The 16117-nt window shown below is 42.7% G+C and overlaps 1 protein-coding gene across 1 annotated transcript in view; it reads right to left on the reverse strand.

The window, feature by feature from the left end:
* The window catches only part of LOC121300837 (intraflagellar transport protein 140 homolog), a 74681-nt gene continuing 58564 nt past the window's right edge, over positions 1–16117 (reverse strand). The window contains exons 19-30 of the mRNA XM_041229758.1: positions 13698–13875; positions 12558–12748; positions 11885–11980; positions 11641–11773; positions 11273–11416; positions 3937–4065; positions 3354–3536; positions 3069–3275; positions 2265–2477; positions 1862–2028; positions 1437–1578; positions 1–1117 (exon numbers count right to left, since the gene is read on the reverse strand). Coding sequence (XP_041085692.1) covers positions 911–1117; positions 1437–1578; positions 1862–2028; positions 2265–2477; positions 3069–3275; positions 3354–3536; positions 3937–4065; positions 11273–11416; positions 11641–11773; positions 11885–11980; positions 12558–12748; positions 13698–13875 — 1990 coding nt within the window. The 3' untranslated portion in view covers positions 1–910. The remainder of the gene's footprint in view (positions 1118–1436; positions 1579–1861; positions 2029–2264; positions 2478–3068; positions 3276–3353; positions 3537–3936; positions 4066–11272; positions 11417–11640; positions 11774–11884; positions 11981–12557; positions 12749–13697; positions 13876–16117) is intronic.

The raw sequence follows: 16117 nt of genomic DNA on the forward strand, positions 1-16117 counted from the left end.
TTGAATAAACAAAATTAGGGAACATATAAAAAGTACATCAATAAATAAGACATCAAAATATAACATAGAATTCTTTAAATTATAAATATGGTTCTCAACCTTTAAAAAAGTAAACACAATGTATTTTGTAAAGGGGATGTAAATAAGTCTTTGAATCAATTTATTTACACCAGTGATTTGGTACTGTTGCTACTGAAGTTGTGGTAGGAATCTGTTTTTCCTGAGATCTGTTACAGTGGTGGCTGATGTGAGCTTGATAAAGAGGCACCCAGTCTTCTCTGCTAAACACAGCCTCTGATACTTCACATACTACCTAATGATAGGTGCATGCATGGACTTCCTTTGTATTTTAATTACACAAGTTCAGGGCAAGACCTTTTGGTGGGCTTTGAGACCTGAGCAGTTTTTATTTTTCTTATGATCCTGAATAGAAAACATATGTACAGCCATTGATATAGGTCTTTCTACTGTGGTTTGTCTAATTCTTGATGTCTTCACTAAATAAAACGTTTATTTGTGTTAAGTTTAGCTTTTGTTAAAAGACATGGTCAAATCTAAAAGTAATGCACTTGGTTATCTCCCAGACAGAAATCGTATTTGACATTTCACTTTTTTGGGGACCCCTGGTGTGTATTTAATGGTTTCGGTTAGAGACCCGGTTCTTGCAAGTTGTTATCCTGCACCTTTGTTTCAGTGTGATTTCCCGGTGCCTGGTACTTCACAACTCTTGATGTAACCCAGACTGACTGCTTTGGACTGAATTCTACTGTACACTGGTTTATCTGTTCTAACAAACAGACTCAGGCACTTAATGAATCAGAAACTGTCTGAAGCCCTTTGTATTTAAAGCTGTTGTGGTGTATGGTGCACCCTACACGTCTGTGGTGCTGAGACATGGCGCCAGTACAGTTTAATCCCCCAGGTGTGTCTCCACAGCTTCCTCCACCTCCCCCTCCCCCTCCCCCTCACTGTCTCTGTGCCCTCGTCCCAAGCCCACTCCTCTGATCAGGGTCACCCCCACAGCAAGCTGCATGGCCTCCAGGCTGCGCTGGCTCACGTAGTAGTTCACATTGAGGGAGGGCAGTTGCTTTGTCATCTCCTCCAGAGTGCGATAAGCCTGGAGAGAAGAGCACAGAGTATCTCAGAGTAGGGATGAAACGATTTTTTGACAGTACGACATCACGATTACAAATTAAAAAGGAAGGAATTGGAATTAATTAAAAGGAAATAGGAATTGGGAATCGATTTTAAAAAGGAAGTGGAAATTGAATTTAATTGAAAAAAACCCAATCCTGTTCATTACAGCACCCTCCTCCTCACTAATCCCCCAAGTGTTCAGGTGTATTTGTCAAAACAGCACCCCCTAGTGGTTAGGTGTGGTCATAACAAACCTTAGTACTCCTCCTAGTGGTAAGGTGTATAAATGGCACACTCACCACCTGGAAGCTGCCCTGCTGGCAGTGATGCTCCACCAAGAAGCCGTATACGTCTCCAATGCGGACAGCAGGGTCAAGGTCGGGTTCCTGCTGCAGAACTTCGCACAACCGCAGCGCTTCGTCAGGGTTCTCCTCATACAGCCTGCACGGGACAGATATCTGAGCAAGAGCTGCACAAGAACATCTGTACCAAAGCAAGTCTAAAGAAAACCCACTGTGGGTGAGCAGAAACATCACAGAAACAGAAATACAACAAAGTAAACACTACAATACACTTTCCTCGCAAGGGCTACCCACAGAATACTAAATAACTATAGAATTATAATTTTTTTAAAGCTTTCCAATATACCAGATGTGGAATTTTGCTAAATATATGACTAAAGATATCCCTCCTCTCACAGTGGGGACTGAAAGCAGGTGTTTACCTGCGTGCCTGGACGAATTTCTTGACCAGGGTGAGTTTGTGCTGCAGCTCAGCCAGCCTGCCCTCCTGCTCCTCTGTGCTGTGAGCCTTCGCCTTGCTCAGGCACTTGTAAGCCTCTGTCAGTGCCCCCAGAGCCTTCTCATAGTTCTGGTACTCGTCTATCTCCACCTGGGGGCAAACAAGGCTTATTAAACATTAGGAAGGGTTTAAACAGACCTTCTTTCAGGCTGGCTGATATTGCACCCAAGATATGTTTTGGGAGGAATCATATACATTTTTCTACCAAAAACATTTCTATTATCAGATAAGTTGTACATGCTTCTGTGGTACACTCATTATTGCCTGAAACAAGAGTCAGTGGTCAAAAAAGTTGTTCTTTACATATATTGGGTCCCTGTCCTGACCTGTGCACAGGCATTGTAGAAGCCTGCTAGGAGGTCGAGAGCCCGGCCCTTGGTGTAGAAACTGATGATGTTCTTCATGATCTCGGGGTTCTTGCGCCAGTCCAGAGACTGCAGGTAATTGGCTGCCATGATGTAAATCTCCTTCTGCCGAGAAACTCCGGCAAAGAAAACAATCTTTTCTGTGTTTCCTGACTTGAGGAGTGCCCGCATTGCCTGTAAGAGTTTCACACAGCATCAGAACTGAAAGACAGGGATCACCCAACGTATTTAAATATTTACATTCATGCAGTGCCTGTGCAGCATACAAAATTAAAACAGCAAGGAAAGTGCAGTTTGGTCTACTGCAGACACTGTTATAACTGATAATGTTTTAGAATTTCAAGTGCAACATTGACAAACGCACATGCAGAATCTCTACATTCTGCTTACCAAATAGCTCAATGGGCATCAGAAAAGGCCAGCGGGACTGGATGGCACTTTTAGAATGCATTTTACATGGCTAAAAAAAAAAAAAAAAAAAAAAAAAGGGGGGGGGTTCCCAAACTTTCACAACTTACGACCCACCTGATGAGCCAGAAAATTACCAGGGACCCACAAATCACTGAGACACTGAGGAATATACCAAGATCCAACAAAAATAGCATATTGTAATTTGTAAAAAGCCATCTACTAGTGATTTTGAAATCAGAAAACTGCTCAGGAGTTTGTGAAACATACAGATATCTTGACCCCTATTTTGGAAAACACTGTGTTTGAGAGCTTGCAGAATAATTTAGGAATAACATGTCTGGGTGTGTCTCTCACCTTGAGCTTGTTTCCAGCCTGTGTGTATTTCTTGGTGGCCAGGTGGTAGTTGCCCTGCCTCATGCAGCAGTCTGCAATGCACTCCAGCAGCTCCCTGCGTGCTTCCTCGGGCAGGTCCTTCGAGCCCCGAGTCACTGTCATCCTCTCAGCCAGCTCCTCTGTGATCGTCAGGCTCTGATCCAGACACAGCTGCAGGGCTTCCTGGTACTGGGGGAGATCCAGCAGATAGCTCATCACCATTCGTCAGGTACATAGGGAGTCAAATCATCTGTGTCAATTTGCTACCTTCTTGGCTGCCACCAGGAGCTCCACTGCCTTCTCATACTGGCTGTGCTCGATGAAGAAGTCTGAGCAGCGGGCGAGCAGTGCTGGGTCTGAGTTCTCATCCAAGTCCTCTGCAATCAGCTGCAGGGCTCCAATCTGCTGTGTCGTGAAGGCCAGCTCCAGAGCTTTGGATAAATGTCCAGCCTGCCAAAACAAAACAAAATCATTTACTGCTTTATTATATCCGCTTAAGCAGTTTTTCATCTGTTCACCACTGTCTGTCTGTTTCTGAATATAAAATGTGCACACTCCTACTAAAAATTAACTGAAATCTCACTGTATCTGCAGAGTTAATGTGGATTTTTTTTTTTTTTCATGCCCATCTGTGGGCTACCCCTGCCTACTTCTGAATCTGAAATAATCATGATGCACCTGGAAGCTCACTGCACAACACATCTGCAACATTTATTCATTATTATTCACAACTAGTATCTCCATTCAGATGGTTTGTTTCTTAAAAATGGGTTAAATGGGTGCACAGGACTTGTATATATATCACATATTCTGACACATGTTTTAGTGTGCGAGTTCACATGACCAGTACCTTGTGATACAGCATCACAGCCCTGTCCATGTGCACTCCTTTCTCCTCGTAATTACAGGCTGCCTCCATCATGTCCACTGGGTTGCTGAGTAGGGCCAGGTTCATCAGCTGGTCATCCAGTCCATTTTCCTGCAGGAACAATTGTGTATTTAAAATGTATCACAAGGCAAACATTACAGTTCCCTATCAAGAATGAAATGTAACCCTTACCTAATGGGTATTTATCTCCTAAAGACCCAGAAACCTGAATAGATATATAAAAGCTTCTCGTCAAAGACTGTGACACAGTCATGTCCACCCCTGAGGGCATATATGGATGGTACACATCATTTGTCCTTTCATCTGAACCTGATTAGAGCGCTACAGACAGACAAGTAGCACGTTACTTCTATCTGCGAATTCCACTTTGGTATTAGGTTATTAGCGTGGTGTTAGTGTTTACTATTTACACTTAATATGTGCACTCAGCCTGTTGCTTGTTACGTCCCACAGCGACCTTGTGCCTCCCGTGAAGCCAGCGGCTCCTGTCTCCCCTTCCCAGGGATCAAGCAACCTAAGGTCGGTTGACTTGTGCTCTCTCACTGTTGACCGAGATGCATGCTCTGGGTTATACTGCTTGCAGTCTCTCCTATAGTGTCTTGTTGCCGTCTTGGTGCCTGCTGAACTGGTACCAAACCATGGCGGTATCAGTCTTGCATATGTTCGGACTGTTTGGGTTTGCCAGAAGCGATATAGGTGGGCATCCCTATTACTGCTTCTGTGGTAACTGTGGGTCACAGACCTATCCCGTGCCCGCCTGGTACATGTACCTAACAGTGAACGAGGTTACCACACTGATACACTACGCAGCTGCTGGGCTCAGTAGCTAGGTTGGATTGACTGCTTGCATACCCTACCATCATGTTCCCTGCTTGCAGCACCACTGTGAAGGTTGTTAGAGCTCTAACAGCAGGCTTCCCTCAGTCTTCGGACCATGTTGGTTTGCCAGAAGCTTTATAGGCAGGCATGCCTATATACTGCTTCTGCGGTACTGAACCTTATTGTATTGAGAGCATCGTACCATACCGGGTATAGACAATATTGTACCGGTGCTCTGGCACCATACGGGCACCGAATCGTCCAGTTCATCTATGGTCAAACTACTGTACCTAAAGTTTTTACACTACTGTATACTGTGTCCACCCTGTTACATTACTGTACAGAGGCATTGCTGCTTGTGTTGTCAGAGACAGCAGGGTTTTTGTTACAGTACTGTATACTGCACCAGTCCTGTTAGAATAAAGTACTGCATACAGGCACTGCAGCTTGAGCAGACTGAGACAGCAGTTTTAGCAGTACAGTACACTGCACCCACCCTGTTATACAGCGGCACTGCTGCTTGAGCAGACTGAGGCAGCAGTTTTAGCAGTACTGTACAATGCACCCACCCTGTTATACAGCGGCACTGCTGCTTGAGCTGACGCGTTCAGCCTTGGCTAGGGCGCTGTGCAGAATGGAAGGGGTGCGCAGGAGATGTGCAACCCCCATTGCGCACTAATGTATCGACCCGGAGCTACAGGCACTGAACTGGTACCAAACCATGGCAGTATTGTCTGGGTTCCGACCTGCTACATCCCCAGTCTGGTACCAAGCAGGCTTTGTTGACAGTCCTGTTGCTGTCTTCAGCAAGCTGAGGCAGCAACTGTACTCTTACTGTACATTGCTTGCTATTTGCATAATCAGAAACCGACACAGCCAGCTGTGCCTGTGGCCAGACCGCCTCCCGGCACAGAGGCAAAAGCCTCAGGCCAAGCCACAAGGTGAGCAGCAGCCCTTCTCAGGAAGCCATCTGGAGTATTGGTGAAAAAGATGTTGCAGTCTTTCAGGCCAAGCGACTAGTTCACCACGGTGGACCTCAAAAGATGCCTATTTCCATATCCCCATAAAAACCAGCGCACTTAGGTACCTGCGGTTTGCCTTTCCGGGAACAGCATTCAAGTTCAGGGTCTTGCTGTCTGGCCTCTGAAGCGGAGGGATGCTATACTGGCCTCACTGAAACTCAAAGGTACCAGAGCACTCTATTATTTGCACGACTGGCTCATTGTGCATAATCTCCAGCTCAGACATATGCTCACAAGTAACTGTTCATCGGCCACCTTCTACGGTTGGGGCTTGCAGTGAATCATGTGAAGAGACAGCTCACACCTTCTCAGCCAGCGTCCTATCCAGGAGTGTGCTTAGACTCCGGATCTATCCTGTCCACTCGGATAGTGCACAGAATAGCAGCATGTTTAGCTCTATTTAGCTCAACAAGGTGCTCACGTTCCAGAACCTCTGGGCTTGAGGACAGCAGCTTCTGAGACCCTATCTTGGGTCTCTTGCACATGCACCATCTGTATGCCTGGTCCAACAGATGGGGCTTTTTCAGCCCGCTTTTTACCACAACTGTCTATTGACAGTGTTTATCATTGTGCAAACAGCCTGCCCATCTACGCCTTGGCGTAGTGCTGGGCAGTGTCACCAGAAGGGAGACTGTTACCACATGATTTCCATTACATGAAAGTAGATGTTAAAACTTCATGCTGATTTGAACTCAGCTCTCACCAAGATAAGCACCAACTAAGACATAGTTTTATGGTAACCTAATCCATCTGCATCTTCATCCATTTGCCTTTCTTTCCATCTGATGATGTAGATATCCTTCTGCCTGGTGTTGATGGCTGAAGTGTAATGCTGGCTCCAGGGATCAGCTTATTTTGCCTCCCCAGCGCATCAGCATGACAATCGTCTCGATTGAGCTAAGTAGGGTACATCTCTGGGGTCTTCAAGTGGGCACCTTCCATCCTCTGTGTTTCGTCAACTAGCTCACAACACCCCAAGAGGCATCGACAGTGATTCTGGCATCCCAGCATCACCCCCCTCCGTCCCCCACTCAACTCAGCCCAGCTTACTTACCCATACATCAGTGTTGCTTTCTTTCTATTGTGCTTGAGATCCCCAGCCAGAATCTTTCTGTCTCAACCACAGCCAGTTGCTGCTCCTTTCTGCTGCTTCAGAAAAGTTCTTCACTGTGCGATGCAACTCTTGGCCACTGAACCCAACATCTCAGAGAAACCGGGTTGTAGAGTGTGCCACAAATCCTCGACAACCCACCTCCACTGGGTAAACCCGGACTCCATCCTTGCTGTTCTACTTCAGCAGCTAGTTGAGCATACCAAAGTTTCTTCCTCTCATACGCCTCATCCACAGCATCCTTCCATAGCATTGCCACTTGTCCTGGGTAAGGCTTGGTTTTAACACCTTTTCTTGGTGGTTGCTCTCCTGGACAGACGAATATTGTCTTTTGTGTGTAATACTTTGGTGGAACTAGTGGCAACTTCTTGGTCAGGTTACGCTAGTCTTCCAATGCTAAGGCCAAACATTGCAGCACCTGGTTGTAGAGCCAAGTAAACCATCCTTGGCTAAGACCCACCTTACATCCTGTCAAAATGTGGCTTAACGTTGCAGGTGATGAACACAAAGGACATGAGGGATTCTCACCCACCCAGAGGTTTAGGTTCTGTGGTGATGGAAGAACATCATATGTTGAACTGATCAGGAAACTGATCCTGCTCTGTTCCATTGTCCAGCCGATCTTGCGTTGTTCCACACTCTCCCATCTCATCCATTCTCCCTGCTTGGCCTGGAAAACGGCCTTTACACACCTCATCCTCTCCTCCTGCTTTTGCACCTCGTTGACTGCCAGCTTCCTCTGTTGAGCTGGGGTTGCCTTGTGCCAAGTAGGAGGAGCCACAATGAGATCAAGAGCCCCTCTTCCATGATGAACTTGCCCCATAATATCAGATTCGAAAGGCAGCCTTAGCATCTTCCACAGCTTTCTTTGCTGCCCACTTTCTTCCAGTTTTCAACACAGGCGCTCCCTCCCTTATGCATTTGTCGCGTGAATCTACTAATGTCATTTCCAGTCAGACCTTGGTGCACTTAAACTCCTCGGTTAGAGCAGAGACTGCTGAGGCAGCGTGGAACTCCCAACCATTTCTTGACGTATGAACTGAGTAAAGCTTTCAGCTTCTCAACTCTTGTCATGGAAACCTCGTACACAGTCAGTGGCCACAACAGTCTTGCCAGAGTTTCAGTTTGCCCAGTGAACACTGCTGTCTATGCTCTTCAGCTCTTCCACTGCTTGTTGTCTAACTTCTCCCACACAAACTGTGTCCTTTAGATCCTCACCGTACTATTTCCCAAGACTTTTCACTGGCTTCTTGGACACTTCTGGTATTGCCTCACCATCAATGTAGAACCTTTTATCTACTACTTTACTTTAATTATAGAGATACTCCTTGATTTAGTAGGTTTGAACTGCATTCGTGCCCATTCAATGTTAATGGTTAATTTACCCAATAAACGATTAGTGCAGGCTACTGTTGTAGTCATGGTTGTCATGCCATCCATGTATGCTCGAATTGGTGGTAGTCGCATTCCAGAAGCCAAGCGCTCTCCTCCCACTACCCATTTTGATGCCCTAATAACTACTTCCATTGCCATGGTAAAAGCCAGTGGAGAAATGGTACATTCTGCCATTATTACAAATTCTAGGCATTGCCATGTAGTGAAGTTCTGAAGTTGAAAAACTAAATTGCAAATCTCCAAAGTAGGCTTTCACTAAATTTGTTACTGTACACTAAAAAAATCAAATGCTAACCAAAGATGTTCATGTGGCACTGAACCACATGCATTAGCCAAATCCAGGAATCCTCTCCCTTTTTAGATTGAATTTGTTGCCAGATCACGCTTATGACTTCTAAGCATCCTGGGAAACCTGGAATGCCTGCTTTTTGTACTGAAGTGCCAATGAAGCAGTTCTTTAATAGGTAGGTTGACAATCTCTGCGCAATAATGCTGAAGAAAATCTTTCCTTCCTCATTTAATAGGAAAATAGGACGAAACTGACCGATGCTTGTAGAAACCTTTTCTTTTGGTATAAAAGACTCCACCTGCTTGGCATCATGCTCTTGGTACAACTTGTTTTTCCCATGCCACTTTCATCAATTTCTACTGGATTCGTAGAACTCCACAAGCACTCTTGCACACTCTGTACGGAACTCCATTAGGTCCTGGAGATGATGACACCCTTGCTTTTTTCACAGCTTGCTCTACTTCTTTCCACTTAGGTGCACAATCATCCATTTGGTATTCAGGTGTATTGATAGGTTGGATGTCTGAAGTAATTGACATAGGCTCCTCCCTTTTTTAATCTGTATGTTTCCTCCAAATATCACTCCAGCTCAAATGTAGATGATTTTAGTGTGCCATTTTTCTCTCTTGTGAATATCTTCTTTACATTTGAATGGATCTTTATAAAAGTTAGTTCTCGCACGCTCTTTCTTTTTGTAGCATTTCCGTAGACGCTCAGCTCTGCGCAATGTTGCAAGCTTATCTTTTATGACCCTTTGTAACAGATTGAGTCCTTCCTTCTGACTTTGTTCTGCTTTTCTCCAGTGCTTCCTCAACTGCCTCCTTTTTCTAACTAAGCGTTCAATCTCCTGCTGCCGTCTAGACTTTCCAGGAATAGTTTGTACTTTTTCCTTCCTTTTTTCAACTCCAAACCTCTTGCTTCCATATGTGTAGATCATGTCACCAAATTTATCCAGCTTCTTTTCAACTATTCCACTTAACTTTTCCAAAGTAAAACAGATCCGTGTTTACTGTGTCTCATGCAGTTGTTTCCTCACAAGCTCTTGGCCATTTAACTCCAGGCTTGTGCCATTGAGGTTTTTTTTTCTCTTACGCTGGTTTGTCTGACAGGGTTCGCAAGGATCATTAGGTTAATCACTAGCTGTAAACATGCAAGTACTCCTCACGTCTATGACAGGGGTGCTGATATCCTGTGGACTCTGGTTTACTTCCTGTCGCTGGATTTCATTCGACTAACTTGACTAACTTCGTAAGAAGTACTGATCAATGCAAGGCCCTTGTCCCATCTCGCACAAGCATTTAATTCTCCCTTGATAAATATTCAAACCCCTGACCGCTGTTGCCTTGCTCCAGCCGCAGACACAACCTGGAGTTCCATGTCTTTGCTAACTGCAGATCTTGAACTAGTCTTTTGTGAATTACTCTCCATTCTCATATCTGTTTCCGTTCCTAAGTCATTAACCCTGTTATCCAACGTTGAGTCATCTTCCGCCCCTGCTCTCACAGACTCTAGGGGTATTTTTAGCTTTAATTTCTTAGAAGCCTTGGGCGGGTGTCTCCAGCATCCTGTTTACCTTTGAAAACATACAGCTGGATAGTGCCGACAAGGGTAGCTAACCCTTGCCAGCCCCAATGGGGTCTCTTTGCTCCTGTCAGCTGTCTCTCCATGCTGTAACATGGTCTTTCCCTTGTTACCAGCTGTACTATTCACAGCAGTCACTGGACGTATCCAGATCTTCATGATTTCCATTACATGAAAGTAGATGTTAAAACTTCATGCTGAATAAATGTTTTTGAATTACAGGCAATTAACTAGCCTTGCATCATTGTTGCATAAGGTTTGATTTAGGCATGTGCTTGTCCATGCAGACAATGCAACAGTGAAAAATAAATATGAGATCTATGTGTGCAGTCTATATACGCCATCGGGGGCAGGTATAACTGTGTCACTGGCTCTGACGAGCAGCTTTGATATACCTATTAAGGTAACAGGGTCTTTAGGAGATAAATACACATTAGGTAATGGTTACATTGCTATTTCAGGGAACCAGGATTATGATTATAACCTAATGTTATGTTGTCCATAGGTCCATAGATGAGGCATATTGATATTTTAGGTATAAAATGTGTACCTTTATTTTACATACTACAAAACTTACCACTTTTAAAATATGATCAATACATTCAATTCTGCATGCAATAGCCCAAAGTGTGATTCTTTCCTAACCTTGAACTGGTATAGCAAACAGCTCTGCATTTAATGTAATGTTTGCTAAATTAATTGGTTTAAATTTTAGTCCTTTATCCCATGTTCTGGAACAGTGATTTAGCTTAAACATAAGCAGGGTCAGAAAGAGGAATTGTCCATCCAAAGTGAAGTGGTAAATTACAGTTCAGAGCGGTGCATTCCTCTGTAAATCCACCCTATTTACACAACAGAAACAGTCATTAAGTGGAATTATTGCAAGACACACTACGTAAATATTTTAAATTCACCCTCTCATCTTTTAGTTCAAATAAAATGGTTGTTGAGGGTCCTGTTCAAGGCTGATGATACATAATATTCCATTAAAGTAAAGTGCATCTAGGGTGAACTCTTCTCATACCAAATCACACACAAAACAAATGCATCTGAATGTAGGTGAGCACGGCCCCTCTTTACCTTGCACAGGCGGATGGCGTTGTTGTAGGCCTGTGCTTGTGTAAAAAAGTGCACAGACTGCTTGATCTCGTCCTGACTCTCGTACTGCCGCGCAAGGTGATAGGACGCCGCACGATTACCACTTTCATTAGCAATCTCTGCTGCCTGCAACCAACAAGCCATCATACACTGATGAAAACAATTCTTCAGCTACAAACCACCTAATGCCATTCTAACATCCAACAAGGAAGTACAGGGAATTCATCATCAAAGACACAGAAAGAGAGAGAGAGAGAGAGAGAGAGAGAGAGAGAGAGAGAGAGAGAGAGAGAGAGAGAGAGAGAGAGAGAGAGAGAGAGAGAGAGAGAGAGAGCACACTCCCTCCTCACCTTCTGAATATTGTTGAGGTAGCAGTGAACTCGGACTAGAGACAGGTAATCCTGGGCGCACTCGTAATACCTCAGTGCTGACTCCATATCAGACTGGCTCTCCAGGTACTGAGCCCACCACTTATACAGACTCCTGTGTATACACACAAATAATGAGGAAATTCTACATCACAGAGAAAGAGAGACACACACATTGTACAGACTGAAAGAAAGGTGTTGCCCATCACACACACTCCTCACTCACTTGTCCTTCATCTTGTTGATATAAATCTCCAGAGCATGTAGATCATCCAGTAACATCCTGGGAACTTCAAACCTGTTGGTGTCCGATTTCTCGTAGCTGTAGATGGAAGGATGAACATTTCAGAACAGAGATGGAAATTTAGTGTTTGAGTGAATTGTATATGCAGTTATCTAACTGAGCATTTGCATATGCAGTTACATGCACTACATCACAACACAGCGGAGCAGAGGTTCCCAAGCTGGTCCTTGAATAAATTTCCAGTAGTTCCTAAATTCGTAATTTAAGTAACTGCATATGCAAATCCTCAGTAGATAACTGCATATACAATTCACTCAAACACTAAATTTGCAACACTTCACAGAACACAGCAAATAATATTTAAATTTATCAGTTTATAAATACTTATCAAGCTAGAATGAAATCACTCCTAAAACTGTTGCAGTTTAATTTTCTCTTAACAATGCATACAGTAGTGTATTATAAATATGTACAGTGTGTGTCTCACAGAATAGTGGTCTTTGGGAATACTCCTAAATATCCTATGATGATGCCTTGGAGACCACTGCAGAAGTGGGTAATGTGAAGTGGAGTGGAATGGTGCGAATAGTAGATAACTGAGTGCACTGAGTAGTGATGGACAGTGGCATGGAGAGAGGAGTGCAGTGGTACATACTGCACCAGTGCCATCTTGCGGTCTCCCATGGCCTCCAGATGCTTGGCATAGCTATGGTAGGTGGTGCGCAGATGGATGCGGTCCTGACTGTCGGCTGTCTCCACGGCTTTCTGCCACTGTCCCGAGGCCTGATAGAACTTGTTGAGCAGATCATAGCGCCGGCAGCTCTTGTAGAGCCGCTCTGCATCCTCCTGTGGAGACAAGAGAGATAGATGGTGAAAAATAAAGAATTGTCAATTAAGCAAGTCTACTTATTTGTGTTCCGACACAGAATAAATCAAACCTGCATGTTTGTGTTTTTTTTTTTTCTGGCTACCACAGTGGTGTAACAATCCAAGCTAGGTACACTACAAAGCTGATGTGAGTGGCTTTTGATACTTATCCTGGATCCAATTACAGATCAAATACAATTCTTTACTTTCCAATGTGTGTAGAGTGTGGGTGGATGTATTGTAACTATGGCCAAAAGTTTTGCATCACACTATAGAATTAACTCTATTTGCTTCATAAAAGTCAAATGAAACCTGCTGAATGTTATGTTACCATATTTAATTACAGGCAGCTTTGTAGCTTTCCACGATGAAAAATGTGACATTTTGAAATATAACATGAAATACTGTACTACTATTATGGCTTCTGGTAGAGTTCTGTGATATAATTTTGTAATAAAAATTAAATTTTTATGAAAATGTATTATTATTATTATTATTATTATTATTATTATTATTATTATTATTATTATTATTATTATTATTATTATTATTAATTTCTCAATCCTAAAATTCTAGGTGATGCAAAATTGTTGGCCATAGAGGAGTGGCTTTTGCCTTTGAATGAGCAGGTGCTTTGGTGTCTGTGCAACCCTAACAGCATTCTAAGCGGCTTTGCAAGTACAGAAATAACTTACAGAAAACCCTGAGTTATGCCATTATTTAAAATCATAACCTAAAATGTGTGTATGTCTCCGTATTTGTGCACCATTATGTGGATAAGAGCATCATTTTCAAAACATCACTAGAAAACTAGTAACATGTTCAGTTTAGGGTTAAGATTGTGGTCATCCATGACCATGTAGAATTAGGAATCAAACATCTACTTTTATTGTGAGTCAACACAAGCCTGCAGAATGAAAGTTCTTACCAGCATCTCGAGCTGCGTGGCGAGGACAGCGACCCTGGCATCCAGTTCTGGCTCTGCCTCAGCCTCCCTCAGTGCTCGGGCTCCCCGTGCATGTCCCATGTTCCCCAGGCAGACTCGCGCCACGTCCAGCCGCCTTGTCTTTACACACATGCGCGCCATGTTCTCCCACACCGCCTCACTGTAGCGAGAGAGAGATTCAACCACTGCTCCTAACTATAACTGTATTTGTATTTGATTTTACTCTTATAGGTAACTGTACTCATGTTTTTTGTATTTGCTCTTATTGGGAAATCATTCTCATCCAGTTATCATACTTACTAAATGTTCTTACTTAACTTTACTCATATAAGCAAATATTTACTATAAGTTATAACTGCTCTTAGTCAAACTTGCTCTTACTTATACCTTGTGTGTATAATGTATTCTTTATTTTGCTCTTACTTAAATTTTATCTTATTTTACTTTCATAACTTCTCATCTGTATTAGGATATTCTGTAATGTGGTATTTTATAATGCAATACTTTGTACTGTGATATTTTGTAACAATTATAAGTCGCCCTGGATAAGGGTGTCTGCTAAGAAATAAATAATAATAATAACTAGAACTGCTAGGCAGTATTACGGCTCCCAAGCCCCAGTATCAGTACCCGTCTAAGCATGTTTAGATCTCAATATGCCAAGTTTAAAATCAGCAACTTCAACTGTTCCACAGAAGAAGATTTTGAAAGTTTTTTTTTCCAAAAATGCACCAGGCAGCCATCTTGTTTAACACAAGTTTCTTAAAAGTCAGTTGTATTGCGACAGTGTCAAGAATGAAGCTTGTGAAGTTCTGAGTTAGGGGGTTAAAGTAAACCGTTTGTCAACTGAGGCAGTTTTAAATTTCATATGTAAATGTATATCTGGCGGCCATCTTGTTTTATAAAACATAACCAGTTTGACATATTTGTATTCCATTGTTACTGGGACAATAACTACCAATTTTGGAGTTTGTTGGTCAAACGGTGTTCAAATAGCAGCAGTTTGCTGTTAAGGGCGCGTTTCCATAATATTTATGGCAGCCATTTTGACATTAAAATTTATCGCAGAAACTTCTTCTTCGCAAACTTGGATGCTGATGATATACGCCAAGTGTCAGATCAATCGCTTCACCGGTTCCTAAGAAGAAGCTTGGAAGCCTAATAATAATAATAAGAGAGAGAACATTCTAGGCTCTGGCATGGGGCATTCGTCACACAAACCACTTGCTTATTTAATATCCAACCCAGTTGTCATTCCCCTTGGCCAAATGCTATTATTTACCATCACTGACTTCATGGTTTTATTAGCCTACTGTTAAAGTTTTTTTTTTTTTTTTTTTTTTCTTCCCACAACTTTGAACTGCTGCTGCTTCAAAGCTGTGTTACTGATCAGGTTCTGACTTGGCAGGTAACAAGCTGGATACATTGGCTGTCAGATGCTGAAAATATGTTGCTGCTGCGTCCTTGCAATTGGTGCCATAATGCATTTTTCAATAAAACCTTTCGAAATCTTCTTCTTGGGAGCCGGTGAAGCGATTGATCTGAAACTTGGCATATATCATCAACATACAAACCCATATCAAGTTTGCGAAGCAGAAGCTGGTGTGATAAATGTTCATGTCAAAATGGCTGAAATGCGCCCCTAACAACAAACTGCTGACTGTTTGAAAACTGTTTGTCCAACAAACTCCAAACTTGGTAGTAATTGTCCCAGTAACAATGGAATACAAATATGTCAAAATGGTTATGTTTTATAAAACAAGATAGCCACCAGGTGTATGTTTACATCTGAAATTTCACACTGCCTCAGTTGACAAACGGTTTACTTGACTAACTCGAAACTTCACAAGCATCATTCTTGACACTGTACTAATACAACTGACTTTTAAGAATCTTGCGTTAAAAACAAGATGGCTGCCTGATGCATTTTGAAAAAAAAAAACCTTTCAAAATCTTCTTCTGTTGAACAGTTGAAGTTGCTGATTTTAAACTTGGCACATTGAGAACTAAACACGCTTAGACTGGTACTGACACTGGGGCTTGGGAGCCGTAAAACTGCCTGGCAGTTCTAGTTTAATTTATTATTGCTATTGGTTATCAAGGTCAAAAGAGGACTCATTGAAGCAATCTCTGCTGCCACAATAAGTTTACTTGTTTGCTTGGCAACCAAGTTGGCTCTCACAGTCTTGCTATCAAAAATAACAAATTCTATCCTTTTAACATCTAAAAAAAAACACACAAAAAAAAACAATGATTACAAATTGTTCAGTCTATACAAATCTATGAAGATCATGTGAATTGGACACTCAAACTGCATATTGTATTATGATTGTGGTTCTGTATTACTTAAGATGGCACACAGACTGAATCCCGAAAAGGACAGAGGAATTAGTGCCAGCAAT

Source organism: Polyodon spathula, chromosome 26 (genome assembly GCF_017654505.1).
Source record: "Polyodon spathula isolate WHYD16114869_AA chromosome 26, ASM1765450v1, whole genome shotgun sequence".
Taxonomy (NCBI): Eukaryota; Metazoa; Chordata; class Actinopteri; order Acipenseriformes; family Polyodontidae; genus Polyodon; species Polyodon spathula.